Consider the following 20,594-nt stretch of genomic DNA (forward strand, 5'->3'; position numbering starts at 1 on the left):
GTTTTAGCAGAAAGTATAGAGAATTCCCATATAGCTCTTATCCCCTACTACAGCTTCTCCACTATTAGTATTTATATTTCATTTTATTAAGAGTTTTTCAAAACCAGAGTAACTTCAATAAATGCACTACATGTTCATAAAATAGAAAAAATAGAAAAATAGGGAAAACATCCCTAATCCTATCAATAGTAATATTTGGTATACCGTGTCAAAGCGTTTAAGTGATAAGATGAAATTGCAGTGTGCATGCTGGTTTTTGTTTTGTTGTTCTGGTGGTGCTGGGGCTTGAACTCAGAGCCTCACACTTGAGGTACTCCACCACTTGAGCCAGTCCACCAGCTCCTATATGCTCATTTTAATGTTTCTTGTTTCTTACTAATATGTCATGTTTGAAGTCAGTAAGTAGCACTAGTAAACAGTCACATTACCAGAACACTATCTTGGTCTTCTATTGTTTAAGTAATGTAACTAATCTTCTGTTGTAGATTTCTGTGTTAACTTACTAGATACTGAGTTGTGGAGCATGCTTTTGTCTAGAAACAGTGCTATCTACAATGAATATTCTCACATAAATGTGCTTTTTCAAATATATTGTAAAATCGACTTCTTCATGATTTTTCTTCTTTAAAGTGCCTTTTTGCTTGGAAAGTGCAGAAGTCCCTTGGTGTTCGTGGGTATCTGGTTTCAGGAAACCTCCAGTGAGAAAACCCCACACATGCTCAGGATGCATGGAGCTCAGTGCTGTTCTGCGGATGCTGGACTCATTTTCCCCATAACGCTGCCCAAATTCTGCTAAACACATGCCGCCTTTCAACAAATCTCAAAATCTCACTTTATCACTTGAGTTAAGCACATTCTGTGCCCTTTGGCTTGGAGGAGTCACCGTGACTTTTACCTTGTTGTTTGGTTCCATTTGCTGATTGGAAGGCAGGTTTTCACAAAATTAGGGCAAGGGAACACTCAGCAGATCACACAATGATTTAAGCACAACTAACGATGACATGGGACTGACAGAGCTTCTCTGCATCAGCTGAGCTATGTGATGTGTATGTGGGAATTTTAAGTTTTTGTTTTTGAAATTTCTTTTTCTTAGTATTTTTTTGATCATGCATCATCAAAACCTTGTATTATAAATCTGTGAATAAGGCAGGTTTATTGAACCTGAGAATAGATAAAAGTTCTTTGGCATTTTTTTTTTCCTAATTTGGTTTAAGAATATTTTTTCTCCCTTCGGAGCTTATTTTAGTGTGTGGTGTATAGTAGACGGTAATTTTGGAAAAAGCATTAAACCAAAAGTTTATTAAAATGTTATTATTACTGCTTCTAAGTTCTTTTATGTTGTAGGTAACTTGGAAGGGAGAAACATAAGTTATTATTAATTCATTTACATTATTTCAAATATGGATAAATTCTTATTTGGAGAAGCAAGTGTAGATTGAGTACTTGAACTGTGCTTAAAATGAGATAAGTTGTGTTCTCATCTGTAATTTATGATGAGGAAAAATTATGAGGTATAGAACACAATTCAAAGAAATAAATTATAGGCTAATGTGTGCATAAAGGCTAGTGGTAAGTTCTAAACTCACACTGACTTACTGAGAACTGCAAGGTATCAGTCTGGGGAACCTTCCTTTGGGATGACACATGAACCAAGAAGAAAATAAAGTGAGGAATCAGGTGAACTAAAGAGGGGTTGCTCCTTCCATCAGCAGCTTGGTCTTTGGGATGAGCAGTTTGTAAGGTGAGATTGCCCTTAGCAAATCCAAATCCTGTCCTAATCAGAAAGAGAAGGCTGCCCTGACTAATGGAGGAATCTTTTCTGGGGAGGGAATTAATTTTATAGCAAGAGTCTTTCTTAAACTTCAGGAAGCAAACCACTCATTAGCCTGGAAACTACTCATATTATAACATTAAAGGATTTAAAACTTTCACTTGGCAGTAGGTATGAGGAGATAGTGACAGTGGCAACAGTTTAGAGTTTAATTACAACAAGGACACAACTTTTCTTGGATAGACATCTTTCTGATCTGCAGATTTTGAGACTTGATATTGTTATCTAAGTCGCTGTTGTGCCAAAGGACAAAAGCCACAATCAAAGGAGACGTGGTGATGCAAATGAAAAGTGTGAAGACAGGAAACATTCTGGGGAGAGGCATTTGATTTAGAGTGGAGAAAGCCAAATCTTAAGTGTCTACAGAGGGGGGATATACAAACATGTAACCGGCTGATCTGCTCTCAGAATTCCAGACAAACTTGGAGAACAAAGTAGAACTTAGGGCTGAAACCAAAATGGAGGATTCCACCTCTACCCCAGCCAGGTGACTGCCCCTCCTTCCTGCTGAAGGCTAGGGGCTTCCCCTCTGAAGAGATCAGGCCAGAATGCTCTATTCAAAACAGGGGCACTGAGGTTAGCATAGAGGGGTTAAGAGAAGTCTGCACTCTGAAAAGTAAGGTCCTCACCCCCTCATTTCCACCCAGCTCCTAGACCTCTGACAGTCAGCACTGTGTACAGCAGCAGGAAACTGCAAAATCCTCCTGTTGAAAAACAAAGTGATCATTGGGAAAGACGGCTCACCGCTCAGTCACCCTACTGTAATGCCCAGTGGAGAAATGAGTGTGCACAAGAGCAAATGTGATCACAGTATTCCATTTGGATTGCAATTACCCAAGTATTTGTTACTATAATGTAACTACTGATATTAATTGAACCATGACTGAAATACTGGTAATCTCATTGAAAGCTAGAATTGGAAGAGGAAGGAAGCACATAAAGGAGTTTAATCCATCTGTCATAATAGGTTAGTAGAAATTTCTTAGTCCATGTAGTAAGAGTTAGAGGCATGAACACATTAGAAATATAGAGATATACCAAAGAAATAGTTTTACAAAAATTGAAGGTATTTGTCAGTGCTTGGATTGATCAGGGGTTACAGGGCAGGAGACAAGTAGTTTTCATTATTAGGCCGTTACATATTGTATTAACTGGAATTTCCAGAGAAAGAGAACCAATACAACATCTGCCCATTGATCTATTGATCTAGATCCATATAAGTTGTCATCTAAATAGATAGATAGATATTTTAAGAGATTTCTCTAATTGCTGCTGCAACTACGCTAGCTTGGTTAAGTCTAAAATCTTTATTGTAAGCATGCAGGCTGGAGAGCCTGTTTAAGGTTGTGGTTCAAGTCTACAGGCTTCCCAGTCTGCTGGCAGAAGCCTTTTTAGCTCAGGGAGGCCAGTCTTTGTTCTGGTAAGGACTTCAATTGGAGGAGGCCTTAACGCACGTTATGGAGGATAAATCTACTTTACTCAAAGTTCACTCACTCAAATGTTAATCTCATCTTTAAAACGCCTTAACATAGGCATCCAGAACTATGTATGGCCAAATATGTGGGCATGTGGCCCAGCCACACTGACATAAAATTAGCCATCGTGGAACTATTTGATTTTTAACCACATGCTACTGAATTGGTTATGCTAATGGAAAGAAACTCCCTTATAGCAAGTAGGCCTGGGGTTGCTTCCTTAGCAGTATGGTAGCTGGTCTGTAGTAAGCATGCAGTAAATATTTTCCAGTGAATGACAGTCTTTTAAAAAAGTGATTTGATCATTATCCCTTTTGTAGCTTAAAAAGCCATTTCTATTAGAGTAGTTGTTATTCCTTTATGTTGAGTCCTTCCTATGCACATGCCTCTCTATATTTTGAAATTTATTTTCTTTTACATAAAATAATTTTGATTACACTGTTATGAGTAAGTGGGGAGTTTTAGATAATGCTACGGTTGTACAATAAAAATATGGTCTAGAAATAAGAACGTTTAACATCTGTTATTTCTATCTCCATTTCTAGATCAGAAATAGCTCAGCTCAGTCAAGAAAAAAGATACATGTATGACAAACTGGAAAAGTTGCAGAGGAGAAACAGTGAGTTGGAGGAGCAGTGTGTGCAGCATGGGAGAGTTCACGAGACAATGAAGGAGAGGTAACAGGTTTACTGATCAACAGGGTGCCACAGACCAAGCAGAGGGGGACTGCATGGAGTACGCAGAGGGTAGGCTCGTTACTCTACCCTGTTAAAGGTTGTGGTAGAAATCTAATCCTTTTCTGTATTTGTGCTTCTTCAATTTAGGGTGTGAGTATATGCAGAGAAGACAGCATGTTCTCTTTTCACTGTTCTCCAAAAACATAGAATTAGATTTAATACAGAATAGTGGAGGAAAACCATTCACCTTTAAGGTTTAAGTTGGTAATATTTTAATACAAAGGAATTTCAGAAACTTTCCTTCTAGAAATTAGATTTTATATGCTTTATGTAATTAGACCTATATCTTATCAGAGCTTGCATTGATCGTATTGCAACTATTAGACTTGACTCTAAACCCTTGGCCTTTTGATTTTTAGAGACAGGGTCTACTTTGTAGTCTAGCTGGTCTCCAACTTGGAATCCTCCTGCCTCAGCCTCCCAAGTTTTGGGATTACATGTGTACATCACTACAGTTGGCTTTTCTTGGCTTCTTTCTAATGGCATTACTTTGAGCAGGTCCTTCAATCTGTCTGTGCATCTTCCTTCTTTGCCCACATATTAGTGCTGATAATACTCACCTTGATATAAAGATCAACTAAAGGACCTGGTTGATAATAGCACCTGCTAAATGCATCAGTAATTATTTCTCAGTTCACAGGGACTAATGGATTTGTTCAAAGTCACAGATGGAATGAGTAGTAGAGTTCAAGCACAGTCTTGACTTTTTGACTCTGAGTTCCTTTTCCCTTTTATGTTGTATTGGATTTTTGTTGTTGTGGCTTGGTAAGAAACATAGTCCCTCAATATTTTTTATGAATGTGCCATTTCTAATTTCTGTGTCATAATGGATTCCCCAAGAACAAAAATCCATGTATTGTATAGCCTGCAGTGAACTGGTTTCTGTAAATTTGAGCTTCCATACGACAATTGCAATCTCAATAGCAGCAGTCGAGTCAGCCTTCTGGAGATCTTTTCTTGGCATCTTGTGCCCATTCCCCAGCTAACCCAGGCCTTCTCTATTTAAAAACAGCCACTGATTTAATTAATGGAAAATGAAAATGCTATAGATATCATTGATTTTTAATTTAAGGTAAACAGTGTAGGGAGGAGTCAGTGGTGATTGTCTCTTCATCATGTCATAGAATAGTAATTAAATAATTCAATAAATTCCTAAGGGAGTTGATAAAATTATGTTTCTGTGGAGGGGGTTTGAGAGTCAAAAGAAATTTGAGGATGCTAAGGTAGAGAAAGAGGCAATGTAATAAGGTTTCTGAGAGTGGAGGGAGGGTTGAAACTCCAAGCATTGAGCAGGGATAGTCTTGAGTTAGGAGAGGGTTACCCCTTATATTGCAGCAGTTGTAGCAGAAAAGAAAATGTGAGCTGAAAAGTGCAAGTTTATGGAGATGGTGCTGGTGAGGTAAACTGAGTCCAGAATCATTTATTCTATGTTCACTGCACATCTGTTTTGTACCACCTTCGCCCAGGGATTCAAAGATGATAAGAATCCACTCTGCTCACTACCCTGGCTATAGGCTTTGAATCTGTGGTAACACATCATGCATGGTAAAAGCACATGACAGAGGAAAACTACTGTCTCCATTGTGGGTATTTTAGTCAGCTTTTTGAAATACCTCACAAAAACATCTTAAAAGAAGAAAGATTTATTTTCCATGGTGGGCTGGCTCCGTTGCTTTTGGTGATAGACAGAAGGGTGTGGTAGAACAAAGAAGCTGCTCACCTCTTGGCCACTAGGAAGGAGAGGAGCAAAGGGAGGGGGAAAGAGGGAGAGAGGTAGGGAGAGAAAGAGAGGTAGGCAAGAGAAAAAAGAGAGAGAAACTGAGAGAGAGTTGGATGCACCTTTAGGGTATCCCTAGTGACCTACTTCTTCCAACTAGGCGTCACTTCCTGATAGTCCATTCAGCTCTGAATTCATCAATGAATCAACCTATTGATGAGGTTAGTGTTCTCATGATCCAATGTTTTTCAATAACTTCACCAGCTAGGGACCAATCTTTCAACACATTAACCTTTGGGAACATTTCATATATAAACTGTAACAGTATGTAAACTAGAAAAAGATAGGAAGGGGGTATGTACCCATTGTCCTCTTCAAGGGTATGCTTCCAGTGACCTGAAGACCTCCCATTAGGCTCTGCCTCTTAAAGGTTCTACCACCTCCCAGTAGCAGCAAGCTGGGATTCATCCTTTAACACATGGGCCTTTGGGGAACAGTTATCCAAACCACAACAACTGGTCATTGTTACTCAACCGAATGTCTCCTGGGACGTCACTCTGGACTGCTCCCCAGCCTCCAGAAAATCCAGAGGTGAGGGGAAGGATGTCTAGGGACCAGCCTTGTGAGCAGCCTGAGCAGGTGCTGGTTGTCCTGGATGTTTTTTCATCTCCTACTGTCTCTGATTTACACAAAACAGAAGTTGCTGATGTAAGATTTGGGTGTAAGGTTTAAAAACCTCCCTGTCCCTGAGAAAATTTATAAAGTTGAGCATTTCTCAGTTAGAAGAGTTATCACATCGACCATCGCTCCCTGGTAGTGATGGCGAGAGACAGACTTACAATCACAGGTCTTCTCATCAATACCTCCAGACAGTTTTAAAGCCTATTAAGAGAAAGTTCTGAAAATACTGAAGATTGGGTTTTTAAAAATCAACACAACTTACTGAGAATGCTAATGCAGTATTCTACTTGCTGCCTCCTTGCCTCACAGAGCTCCTGTGATAAAGATTTTAGCCTTGATAATTTGACTGCCAATGATTTGGGAGAAGGATAATTAGTATTATTGCATTATCAGTGTTGTACTGAGCTCTGTTTGGTTTTGAAATGTTGCTGTTCTTGCTTTTAGTTGTGTACTTTGATTCATCATCATAGTTTGACTGGGTTACTTTGCTAAACTCTACAGTCTACTACTGCATACTTGCATCAGGAGTGCAATGCTTTCCCAGTTCCTATATTTCAAGCCCTGTATGCAGTGTAATTCCCAAGTGCATCATCTGTGTCTCTTGTTTAAGGGAGATGGATGCATAATCCTTGCCTCTGACCCCGCATCACCTCCAATTTTTTTTTTTTTTGTAGAGAAGGGCTCCTGTGATGAAATGCTGCTTGCAAATCTGGTTTTGTAACTGACAGCATACTTATTAAAAGCAAATCAACAAAATCATTGGGTTATTTTTGGTTTATATGTCATTATGCTATAAAATTTTCCTTTTATGAAGGAAATGGAAGGTGGTTCATGTTTTGCTAGAAAAGGCACTTATAGTACTACTTGTTTACTTAGAAAGTTTTCTTAGTTATCATTGGAGTCTATTTCACTGACCATGGAAATGTGTGGATTAGGTAGGCTGCCTCACCCATGGAATCTAAAGACAAACAATCTGAGGATATTGTGGAGAGGGAAGGAGGAAACTCTGATAACCAGCAACAGCTTAGAAAAGTTTACCCATCTCCCCAAATTATACCAAAATTATAAACAATTTGAGGTTAAGAAGTAATCTCTTTAAAGTCTGTTGTTTTATGTGTTACTAATAAATCCCTAAGAAGACTGGGAATTGTGTTTGACTATGCTTTCTTGGAAAGACCTGGGATTAGATTATTACTTTCCCAATAACTTCCCACCCTACAGGAGTTGGATTCTTGTTCTGGGAGTATAGTAACTTATTTTAAGCAGCGTGTGTGTTACCATAGATGCAACCAGGAAGATGTAATAATAACTGGTCACCTAGGAGAAGAGTAAATGTGAAAAGGACCCAACAAAAGAAACCTAGGAAAATGCCAAAGACATATCTATATAGTGCTTACACTTTTGCCTACAGTAGACCTAATAACTCTGGAAAAACAAGAGTGCTTTAAATTTATTCATCAGACAGTTACTGAGTGCTAATTTGGGTTAGTCAGCTTTCTGTCACCATAATTAAATATCCAAGATAACAAACTCACAAAAAGAAAAGGTTTATTGTGGCTCACAGTTTTGGAGGGTCCAGTCCATAGTTAATTGGCCCTATTGCTTTGGCAGCACATCATGGCAGGAGCTCATGGCAGAGCAAAACCACTCACTTCATGACCAGGAAACAAGAGAGGAAGAAGCACAATCCCAGCTGAGTGCAGTGGCTCACCTGCAATCCCAGCTACTCAGGAGGCATCAGGAGGATTGCGGTTCAAAGCCAGCCAGGGAAAATAATTCACAAAACCCTATCTTGAAAAAACCCATCACAAAAAAGGGCTGGTGGAGCGGCTTAAGGTACAGGCCCTGAGTTCAAGCCCTAATACCACAAAAGAAAAAGAAGCAATCTCTTTCAAGGGTATGTGCTCACTGACCTCCCACTAGACTCCACCTCCTAAGGACTCCACCACATCCCAATAGTGCCACCCTGGGGACTAAGCCTTTAATATATGATCCTCTGGGGGATATTTAAGATCCAAAGTATAGCAATATTACGTGCCACTGATGTGCTTAGGATGCTTTGTTTGGATCACTAATTGAGCAAATGTCCCTGCCTTCATGGAACTTGCATTCTTCACGCTACCTTCAGGATTGAGTCATCTGCTTTCAAGACCTAAAGTGGAAAGTAGAAAGGCAGTGTGTAGTGTGGTGAAGAACATGCCGCCTAGAACCAGGCCCTGTAGGTTTTCCTTTGTCTACTACTTCCTAGCCATGTGATCACAAGCAAAGTCTTTAGCCTTAAATTTCATCTTCCCTTTCTTTTTTTCTGTAAAATGCTACCTTTTAAGGCTGTGAAAATTCCCTAGAATATTCTGTTAAAAGTGTTTAGAACCATGCTTGGCATGGAGTTAGTGCTCAACAAATGTTTCATACTACTATTCGTTCAAAATCCTCATTCAAGGTAGTTATCAGGCCCTAGTGAGTGTTGGTGTCTTGTGGATTCTAGGGATGTAGCAGGAACTTCAGAGGTTTCTATTCTAGAAGATTGTTTATTTACATGGGTTAAATTGGCTCTTCTGAGTTCATGTGTGAAGCAGATTTTTAAGGGAAAATGTCTTCTGAATTGTGAACATTTTGGACCTAACTTGGGATATACCTATGATGTTGTCTGAGTATGTCAATGTGTGTAAATGTGTATTCAGTGTGTATAAGCCAGCCCAGAAAAAAAAATTCAAGGGGAATACATTTACCTATTTGTTTTTAAAATCACATTTTTAGCATAGTTGAGAATTAGGAACACTCCTCTTTCCTCCAGCCCCAAAGGCTTTATTCATTTATTTTTTTGAGTAGTTTTAGGTTCACAGCAAAATTGAGAGGAAGGCAAGAGATTTCCCATATCCCTTCTGTCCCCACAGTACAGTCTTCCCTGTTATCAACACCCTCCATAAGAGTTTCATAACTCTTGTATATTGGCATGTCATGATCACCTAAAGTCCATGGTGTGCGTTAGGACTCACCCTTATTTTTATATTCTATGGGTTTGAATGTATAATGACATATATCTACCATTATGGTATCCTACAAAGCATTTTCACGGCCTTGTAAATTCTCTGTGCTTGGCCTGTTCATCCCTCATCTGTCCCAACTTTTGGCCACCAGTAATCTTTCTGCTGTCTTCAAGGTCTTGCCTTTTCCAAAATGCCATGTACTTGGTCCAAAATGGATAGCATGTGGCCATTTAGATTGGCTCCTTTCACTTACTAATACACAAGTTTCCTTTCCATGGCTTGATGGCTCAATTCTTTTTAGTGCTGAATAATATTCCACTGTCTATATGTACTACAATTTGCCTACCAAAGGACATTTTAGTTGCTCCCAAGTTTTGGTAATTATGACTAAAACTCTATAAATGTCTATGTGTACGTTTTGATGGCTAAATGCCAGAATATGATTGTTGAACTGTATGGTAAAAGTATGTTTACTTTTGTAACAAACCACCAGACTGACTTCTGAAGTGGCTGCACCATTTTCTTTCTTACCAGCAGTGCATAGAATTCCTGTTCCTCCACATGGACTTGAGCATTTGATATTGTCAGTACTCAGGATTTCTGATTTCTGGGCTGTTCTCACAGGTGCGTACTGGCTTCTCGTTGTTTTGATCGGTATTTCCCTGATGTCTGTGAGGTGGAACATCTTTTTATGTGCTTGTTTAGGATCTGTGTATCTTCTGTGGCGAGATGTCTATTAAGGAATCTGCCTATTTTTTCATCAGGTTGTGTAGTTTCTTGCATGCAATTTTAAGAGTTTTTTTTTTTATAATTTGGGCAGCAGTTCTTTATTAGATGGGTCTTGGGCCTGGTGCTGTAGTAGAGTATACTTAATTAACATTTGTGAGGCCCGGGGTTCATTCACCAGCACCCAAAAAAAAAAATGAAATAAGCAAACAAAAACTTTATGAACATTAGATGTGTCCTTTGCGGATATTTCTTCCCAGTCTATGGTTTACCTTCTCATTCTCTTGACATTGTGGTTTTCAGAACAGAAGGTTTTTTTTTTCTTTTTTAATTTTAATGAATTCCAGCTTGTTAGTTATTTCTCTCATAGATTGTACCTTTAGTGTTATATCTAAAAAGTCACTGCTATATCCACAGTCATCTAGGTTTCCCTATGTTATCTTTTAATGTTTTATAGTTTTATATTTTTACATTCAAGTCTATAATCCATTTTCAGTCAATGTTTGTGAATGGCAGAATGTCTATGTGTGGGTTCTTTTTCTTTTCTGTATGTGGATATTTAGTTGTTCTATCACTATTTGTTGAAAAGACTGTCCTTGTTCCATTGGATTATCTTTCCTCTTTGTTCACTGTCATTTGACTATATTTATCTGGGAGAAGCACTCTTTTTTTTATTGTTGTATATTAATTGTACAAAGTAATGAGTTTCATTATGACATTCTCATACATGCATAAAATGTACTTTGGTCATATTCACCTCTATTACTATGTCTCTCCCACTTTTTCCTTCTCTACATCCCTACTAGTCTTTTACTTTCATGTCCTTTTCCCCTAAAATTCCATATGAGAGAAATCATGTAATACTTGTAAGACTGCCTTATTTCTCTTAATGTGATGGTTTCAAGTTCCATCCATTTTTTTGAAAACCATGACTTTGTTCTTTATGGCTCAATAAAACTCCATTGTATATATATTCCACATGTTCTTTATCCATCTGTCCATTGATTGGCACCTTGGCCTATTCCAAAACTTGGCTATTGAGAAGCACTCTTAAAATTCTCCGTCGTAACTTCGTTAGGTATTGTCTTTAGAAAAATTAAAATTAAAAAATAGTTTAACTTCCATTGCAGTGAAGGAAAGTATTATAACATTTAAAATTAAGAAGACAAGTACTGTAAGAACATAAGGTACTAAGAAATAAACTAATGCCTGTTTGGAGGCAAAATTTTTGACAAACTATCTAAACTAACCAATTTTAATGGTTTTATAATGTTTGTTATTTTTGCTGTTTTTATAATCAGACCTGGATAATAAACAATGTTCAGTTAATAATAACGTTAAACACATGGAAGAATTGTACAAAGAGCCACAGGAGGCTATGAGCATTGGGCGTCCATCTTTAGACAGAACTTTTGCAGAGCGGGTGAAGTTCTTTTCTTCTTGTATTAAAGAGGAAAATGTGTTTCTGTGTTTGAAATAAAATTTCTCCATATAGCCCATGAAAACCTCTTTTAGCCAGTTAACTTTTCTTTTGAGACAGGTGTTCTACAGAGTGCAGGCCCACCTTACTGTGTAGCTTGACCGTTTAAAGAGGCAACTCTTCAAAACTAAATTTCTCTCTCTAGTTTATCTTTTTTGGAAGATTGGAAACTTCTGATTAGAATTTTACTTATCTGAATCCTTAAGATTTAACATTTATCTTAGGACTTTTAGTTAAAATAGAGATTGTTTTTCCCATTTCTGTAGTCATGTTCATTGCTTTGCCTTATACTCTATTGTTTTAAACATTGAATGCTAAATGTCAAAAACTTAAATCTGACTGCTTGGCTTTTACTCTTTATTCCATCTTCTACATCAATAATATATTCCTCTGTTTATTAGCATTTATGAAACACTGGCACAAAAGCAAAAGTCCATGATATCCACTGCAGTTCCCAATTCAATGGGGGAGGCAGTGATCATAAAGGTGTACTGTCCTGTGGGGAGAGTAACCTCAGGAGGCTCTTTGGGCACATTATACTGGCACCTTGCCCAGGCTTAGAGTATAGCTAACCTTCTTTTCCTAACTTCAGAAAAGAACTAACAGTATTCTTAACAGAGAAAGAGCAGTCCATGTTTGAAGAGGATCCAGGAGAACATGGAGGTGTGGCCATAAAGTATGAAAGGATATTGGGAGGAGAGGAAGCAGAGACAGGAATAGGAGGCCCATCTTCCCTGTCTGTTTTCTTTCTTGTCCTTCTTGGACTCCAGACAAGTCTATTTGGTGCTGTCCTACAGCTCTTGGATGGTCTTTTCTACTCTTTCCCCCACCCTACCCTGACTCTTCCTTCCCTCTTCCTGCTTCAGTTTAGATGATTTCTACTGGCCAGTCTTCAGATTGAATGATCCTCTTACCCTGAGCTCATTCTGCTGATGGGCCCATTGAGGGAGCTCTTTATTTGTGATGTTGTGGTTTTTGTTTTTTGTTTTCTGTTTCTAGGACTTCCATTTGACTCTATTCTGGGCTTAGAATGAGTTGGTATTTTCTGTTGCTTCCTCAGTGTCAGATGTGGTGCTGTGCAGACCTGATTATTAAATTTTTAGAAACGTGAGCTATTTGACATCATGTTGAAGTATTTAACACTCTGAATCAGGACTCCTTTTTCCCCAGAGGTCTGGTTTTGTAAACATTTACCATCATCTGCTGATGGATGTTGCTTCTACCCTCCCTTAGTAAATGGGACCAGGGGCAAGAGGTTTCCACCCATCTCCCAGTGGAAGACATTGTCTTGTATCTCACTTATTCCTGGGGAGGTCTCTTGCCCCTCCTCTAGAAATTTAGGCTGTTGCTTTACATGAAGAGACTGAGTCTGGTGTGTGGTCAGGATTTTGTGCTCATGCCCCTCTGGGGAAGGGTGGCTGTCCTCAGGTCCTTACCTTGCTCTCAGTCTCCCTGTGAGCACTCAGCAGAAGCAAGCCTAAGGTGCTTATGGGTGAGGCAGACCCCTTGTGCCTGGGCCCCGACCATTAGCCTACAGTCTAAGACTCCATGGAAATCTTGGCTGCTTTCCTCCCATCTGTTTTTTTATAGTGGCCATTTATTTCCCATGTCAGAGATGAAATGGCTCCATTATTGACTGTTTTCAGGGAAGCAGGTCACCTTTTGGAATTTAGTCCACCTGGTTATCACGCAACCTCAGTTCTCTTACTGACTCAAGAAAAAATATGATTTGGGAGATTATCGGAACTTTTCTCATTGTTAGGGTTTTTTTTCCTGTTTGTTTTTTGAGCTATGTAGACCTGGCTGGCCTTGAACTTGTGATCCTCCTGCCTCAGAAGAGTCTTCTCTTGAATCATGTTCTGAGCATTGTGAGCAGGGTCTCTTTGCAGGTTTTTAAGCAGAAAAGAGACATTTTCTGACCTACAATGTTGGACAGGTCAAATAAACATGTAGCCTCAACTTCCTTATCCATAAAACAGGGCTTGAATACCAAATAGAGCAGTTATGAGGGTCAAACTGAATCATGTGTGTGAAAATGTTTGGAAAATCATAAGTGCTAAATAAATATAGTGCAATATTATTACATGCAGTTGCGTAAGAGGCAGCATCAAGGCATCATGGTGTCTGTTGGGTAGATGATGATCTCTAATAAGACTAACACTTTTATTAGTGAAGACTCTATCTCAGAGAAACCATTTTATTTTATTTATTTTTTAAGCTCCATCTTTTTTTAATTTTATTTTATTATTCATATGTGCATACAAGGCTTGGGTCATCTCTCCCCCCTGCCCCCACCCCCTCCCTTACCAGCCACTCCGCCCCCTCCCTCTCCCCCCCACCCCCTCAATACCCAGCAGAAACTATTTTGCCCTTATTTCAGAGAAACCATTTTAAATGTAATCATCAGAACATTTCTATTAGTGTAGTATTATTGTCTTCTGTTTTCAGAGGGGAAAACTGAGGCTCTGAGAGGTTATGCAACTTCCCCACAGTCACACAGCTAATATGTGACATTACCAGTCTAGGAATTCAGGATTGTCTAGTGCTAGGGCCCATGCTTTGCACCTCTGTGCTGAGGTGCCTACCAGTTTCTCCAGCAAGCTGGTATCTGAGATGATTTGAACTGTAGGTCCCCAGAGTCGCAGCCCACAAAACTCCCTGGCAGATTGTCCCATACCAACTTGCTAGTGATAGTGTTACATCTAGCAGTCAAATTCTCTGCTAGGGGCTTTTCAGGCTAATGTGCCTTTGAGATCTCCCCAGGTTACAACAAGACTAAATGAGCTTTTAAAAAGACTTTTTAATTACTAATGGAACATATGGTGCCTAGTGCTTAAGAATATGCAGTTCTGCAGACTTTCTGCTTGGGTTCTAATCTCAGCCCTGCCACTGAGCCTGCTGTTGACTTTGGGCAAGTTACTTTACCTCACAATGAATTGGCTGCCTGGTCTGTAAAAGGGGGAAAGAAGAGTCCTCACCTCATAGGGTTATTTTGAGACCTAAATGAGCTTAGAGTCAGCCTGCCACATAAAAGAGTATATATGCTTTTGTTAAATAAAATAATGTTATTGGATTTTGTGTTGCAATTCCAACGTAACAGTACATCATTAGTAAATAAAAATAAGTCAAAGGAAAAGAAAAATAGAACAGGACTGCCTTAAGACTGAATAAGCTCAGCTGATAGGACTAAAAAAACCTCTATTTCTCAGGAAATTCTAGTTTCAGACTACATTTGTGGAGTTTTGTTCCAAGGTCATCCTTTTTACCTGACTTGAGGAGGGTGACACTATGTGTCTGTCATTGAGCCTGTGGGTCCACTGAAAGAAGGGCTCTGGAATCCTAGCATTTAATGGCTAGAGGCCGTGGACTTGGACACGCAGCAGTGTGTGCTGCCCCACAGGCAGCAGTGCTCCGTGCTGCTCTCTGAGCTCGCACAGAAGATTGAAATCCAGACACTCTGGAACATAGTGAATTCACTACTTTGTGGGATATTATACTTTTTGACATTTCCTTGGTGATTTAGAACAAAATAACACAAGGAGAGTAATGCCTAAAGTGCTTTTTAAAAGAGGGGGGAAAACGATATCTTGCATGGTTTGACCACGTGTAATGTGGAATCTGCTGGTGATGAGAATTTAACAGATTAAAGAGAATGATTGGCTTGTGACAATATCTTGATAATACATAGTGATAGTTTCAGGCCTTTTGTTTTCTAGGAATTAATTGGCTTTAAAATGGGCTATTATCTATACAAACACCTTTTTTGTATGTGGGTATGGGCAGACGCATTTCCCCTTATTATCCATGCAAAATATGCAGCAGTTTAAAGAGCGGGCTTTTAAAAGGGATTTCATATAAATATCCAAAAGCAGCATTAAAGTATCTTCTGAGTCACTGATTTCCACTAAATGTAAGTTCTAATGTCTATATGCTAGGCAAATGAGTCATTAGAAGAAAGAAGATGTATTGTGCTGACTCTGCTGTTGAATATGCTCACTCGTGTAATCCTCTGCAAATGAGGGGCCAGGGTAGGGGAAGGATGCACAGGTAGTAAGATGCCCACTGTGATGTGCATGCTGAATTGTTTCCTCACCAGCCAGGGCTACTGATCTGCTGTTTCCTCATTGCGTCTTCTTTGATACATTATTTCCCCTCTCTCATCACGGTTCTGTTGCTTCGGCTTGTCTCTAGAATCCCCACTCCACTTCTAGAATGAAATCTGTGGTCATATTTCATACTCTTATAGAGTAAAATGGTGTGTTAGGCTTTTCTCCAAAATCAGATTCTTACTAGTTATGAAATATGGAATTTTAATCAAGCATCTAGTTGCCAGAAAAGTCTGGTTTCTTTTAAAAAATATATAGATATATCATGTGGACTTTGTTCTATCTTAATATTGTGGTTGTTTTATGCAAGCCAGATCAACATTTAGGAAGAAATCAGTCATGACTGTCATTGGTCATGATTTATGGCCCTCTTTGGATTTTCCCAGCTTTGGTATAGAAAGAAATCCTATATTCAACTTCATTAAAATTCATTCTTGAATTTGATGAATCACAAAAGCAACTTTTATTCACTGACCCAAATCTTAAGTTATTCTCTGTACGTAGCTCTATATGTAGGTCTATGTTAATAATGCCAGTTTTCCATGGCACGAGAAAAAGAGGCTCTTTCAAGTCTGAAATGACTAAGGTCTTGTATTTTCTAATTCCTAAAATATCCCACATTGGGTACAATTAAAATAAAAACACAATGGTTCATAGCTGAGGTATAAGTGGGGCTGCGTGGTGACTGGTTAGCCATATTATACCCAGAGGTAGTTTTTATACCTGTATCTACAGTATTTCTTGATGCTGAGGGTTTGTGAAAAAGATCTAACTTAGAAGACTGGCAGTTTGGGGCAGATGTATATCTATAATACCTCTGGCATCTCTGGCTATCATTTAACTACAACAATGTTGCAACCATCTGGATAGCAAAGTGACTGAGGTCTGCCTGTGCCTGTGATCGTAAGTGTGGAGGAGATGCGTTTGACTTCCTAAACACTGCGTTTATATAAAGGGACAGATCAAGCAGTAACTGTGGCATACGGCAGGCTGTGTCTGCAGCCAGCTTCCTGGGGTGGCCTTCCTTTAGACAATCAAGGGTAGTGTTCACATGTGTCACAGTATCACTGGATTTTATGTCGGTTTTCCCTTCAGGGTAAAGCCCTGATTTTCATGGATAACCCAATCTGTAGAAAAAAATAAGAGAAGCCACACAGTCCTTTCTACTAATGTGTTGATCTTGTCCTTTTTTTCTTTAAGAAAAAAAGAAAAGTCAAATCAGAGTCTTAAAATCACAAACTCTTATAATATTGAAAGTTAAAGCTGATTTTCTCTACCTGTACCACTTTAGGATCATTTCTTGAGACCACATATCTTTCTGATTTATTTAAATGTCTGGCAGTATACCTCCCGTTAGAGCTATTGGAGTTTTTGCTGATTTGCTTGGCATATCTCCAGGAAAATAGTACATTAAAATTCAAACCCTTTCTCAATAATTGAGACAATCAATTTACATTAAACAAGGCAAATTATAATTCTATGTACAATTTAAATTCTATAGAAAATAATCAGTGTGCAATAGAGAGGGACACTTATTTTGATGCAAAGGGGTGTTTTTATAGTCTGCATTAAACAAATCTTTCATAGTTTCAAAATAGTACCCTCATTATCTGTGGTGTAGAGCAGCCCTATTGTCTTATTTTGCCGTGGGATTAAGTGTGTGGTGATGTACATGTTTGGTGAGCAGTGTGAGTTTCTGTCAGTGGCATTTACATCAAAAGGGTGGAGAAAGAGTAAGGTAGCACTCATTTGCTACTTAGCATGGGATAATTCTTATAAAAAAGGGCAGACAAAACGGGTGCACATTGAGTTGGTTGCTTTGCACCAGCATTAGTGCAATGGACATCATGCATTCATCTTTGCCATGTTGTAATACACCGGGTACCTATTGCTTTGCCTGGGCTTGGTGTTGGGTCCTAAGTCGTTCAAAGGGACCTGGGAAGGAGGCATGAGGCAAGGGTGAAGTCTCACGGTTGTGTGCCTTTGTGCTGAAAAGTTGCTGGGAAGGCTTCAGACCTGGGATGAGAAACCCTGCAAGGCAGCTGGGCTGGGTGAATATACCTGAATCCACTGTAGCTTTCATTTGTAAACACTTAATGAGACCGGTAGGTCGGTCAGGAAATCTAGAACACTGAGAAATATTATTAGGAAGAATACAGTAAAAATAATGACAAGATAGAAAACAAATCCTGTCAGAACCCGAGAATATATTTGGCTTCCGCTTGCCGTGTCTGTCTGTTTCCATAAACGGTCCAGAATAGAAACCGGATGTTAAAATCCTCTCCCTTTCACGTCTCCACCCCCCCCCCAGTCTCCCTTCCTCTTCAGTATTAGTAGACTTACTATTTTTATTATTTTTTATTTATATTCCTAGTTTTCAATATTTGCCATTTGTGTGGATAACACATTAATTTTTAATGAAATATTTTCAGACTCCTGGAACTCTTGGAATAGCTGAATCGTAAAAGAAAACTTGAAATTCATGTAGACTCCAAGGCAGCATATAAACTGAGTGTTAACATTGTCTCCTCTTCCTACTCACAAATGCAAATGGCTGTTCTAGAAGGCGATGTGTACCTACATGGAAATCTCTTATCTTTTAATTTTTTTGGCAAGAAGGTAATTTGGGGACCATTTCAATTAATAAAATGAAATATTAAAACAAGATGTTGAGATTTTTATTTAAAAACACATATTTTGACAAGCCACATTGCTGGTAAAGCAATTTAGGTGTGGCTTAAATTAATTGTTAATCATTATTATATTTTTGTGTGTGTTGCTGGGGATACATAGAACCCAGGACCTACTTAGGTAGAGCTGTACCACTGAGCTCCATCTCCAGCCCTTGAATTGACTCTGGGGCTTAGCTTTATTTTAGTTTTCTTGCAGACCTAAAGTTTGAAAGAAGATAGCATTTTTTTTCTTTTGGTAGCTTATTTTCCCCAATCAGTAATTGTTCTTGCTTTGTGCTCATAAAATTAAAATTAATGCTGCAAGTTACTTAGACAATTTTATATTGCATGCTATTCTCAGAACTATAAATTAACAAGAACAGTTTTTTCCAATTTATTATTATTAAAGCAGGCATGGATATTTAAGATGGAAAAGAGATCTTTTTTCATTCTCAGATTAATGAATTATTATGTTAGTAACTTAAATCTTGTTTTCATCATTTACATGTATGTGGTTAATTTTGTATTTTTTTTCTTTTTAATGAAATATCTAATTTTTCTTTTCTCAAGTAAATTTACTTATTCTCAGCATTAATAGTGAATTTTAATTCTCTTCTAAACTTATCTATTGTATGGCTAAAGACTAGCCTGTTTTAAGAAACCCTACCTGTCCTCTATAAGACCAGCTGCAGAGAAGGCATTTTGGGCCCAGGAGAGACTGGAAAGGGCATCCTGTCCCACTTCCACTCTCCATATTATCCCCAATATGATGCACACTTTATGGATAGGGAAACTGAGGCCCAAAGAGATACAGTCTGTGTGTTCTGGTTTCCTGTATAGTGCTTTCTACTGTATGCAGTCAATAATTTGTATGTTCCCAGGAGTGGGGAGCTGGGCTAGTTCTAATAATCATGGGAAATACAGAGTGGTCATGAGGCAGTGAACTGGAGACTAGAAGTTGGTTCACTGGAAGGTAAGATAATCTTGAAGAACGATATGTGTTGGCGCGCCAACACATTTTCTTTGTGTTATTATTAAGATAACCTGATTTGAATGCCACCGTTTTTTCCCCTGGATTAACTGCACCCAAATTGCATCTTTTATTGCATCCAAATTTGATTTCCCTGAAGCAGCTGAGGACCCCTGTGCAGAATTCACTATTGTAGTGACCTCCCTACCCAGTCTTACATTTATTCTGTGCACTCCTGACCCGAGAGGCTTATTTCAAGTGTGGGAAAATTCAACATGTTGCCTCTTTCTGAATCACTCCACTTGTTGCTGTGTCGGTGCATCTTTTCCTAACAATGGTGTTCCCGAGTTCCCTCAGCATGCACTGCACTTATGTAAGCAGCATAGCCAGCCTTGGGCTGCTTTTTAAAACCAACCATGTTGGACACCTGTACTCATCTGACCCCAGTAGCTCCGTCCAAAATACAGTGGCTGCTCTCTGAGTGGACCCCCAGTAACCCTGGTCACCCATGAATTAGCACTTCCCTGCCATGTTGAAGAGTCCACGGCAGCTTGTACTTCTGCCCACAATGGCTGCTGCCAGCATGATGGGCCCTGTGCTCCCGGTTACATTGTTCTTCCAAGTCTGGCATTCTCTGTGTACTACCTTTCCCTTTGTATGAGAGAAAGACAACTTGGAGGCAGAAGGAAGAAATGTTTTCTGTTCTCTTTCTGCTTTCTCTGTACCTGGGTTAAGAATGGGTGACCTCGCCTCACCCCACCTAGGAACTTGGCCAGTGGGACATTCTCACAGGAAGCATCCTTGACAGAACTTCTTGGCAGGAAAGCACTGACCTCTGTCCCGTCTGAGGACATGCATGTGACCTGCACCCACTTGGGCCACACCAGACTTTCTCAGGTAGGAAACAGAATGACTTCTTGTCAAGAAGTCCCAGAAGGGCGACTTTCTCAGGAGGACGTACTGTCAAACATGCAAGTGGCTTCAAAATGGGGTGAGATTGATTCTTGCCTGGTTTTTCCAGGGCACTATGAATGTATTAAATCTCACGAATAAATAGCACATGAACAAATCAGGAGGCAATGAACAACTCTGCTCACTTTTCCTCTTACTTGTTTGTTTTGGGGTTGGGATTCTGAGCGTCCATCCCATTTTCCCTTCTTAATTAGGGTGTAGTGTTTATCAAGATGATAGTTGTAGCGCACAGGTGCTCTA

General features: G+C 39.1%; 1 protein-coding gene across 7 annotated transcripts in view; it reads left to right on the plus strand.

Moving 5' to 3' along the window:
• The window catches only part of Sdccag8 (SHH signaling and ciliogenesis regulator SDCCAG8), a 220,374-nt gene that overhangs the window by 145,169 nt on the left and 54,611 nt on the right, over positions 1 to 20,594 (plus strand). For 2 of the 7 annotated variants that reach the window (XM_074048778.1, XM_074048777.1), the window contains one exon: positions 3,852 to 3,983. The exons of 1 other annotated variant lie outside the window; for it this stretch is intronic. In XM_074048778.1, the coding sequence (XP_073904879.1) occupies positions 3,852 to 3,983 (132 nt within the window). 4 more of the 7 variants (XR_012439102.1, XR_012439103.1, XR_012439104.1 and 1 more) reach the window with 4 other exon arrangements.

This window comes from Castor canadensis, chromosome 11 (assembly GCF_047511655.1).
Source record: "Castor canadensis chromosome 11, mCasCan1.hap1v2, whole genome shotgun sequence".
In the NCBI taxonomy this organism is placed as follows: domain Eukaryota; kingdom Metazoa; phylum Chordata; class Mammalia; order Rodentia; family Castoridae; genus Castor; species Castor canadensis.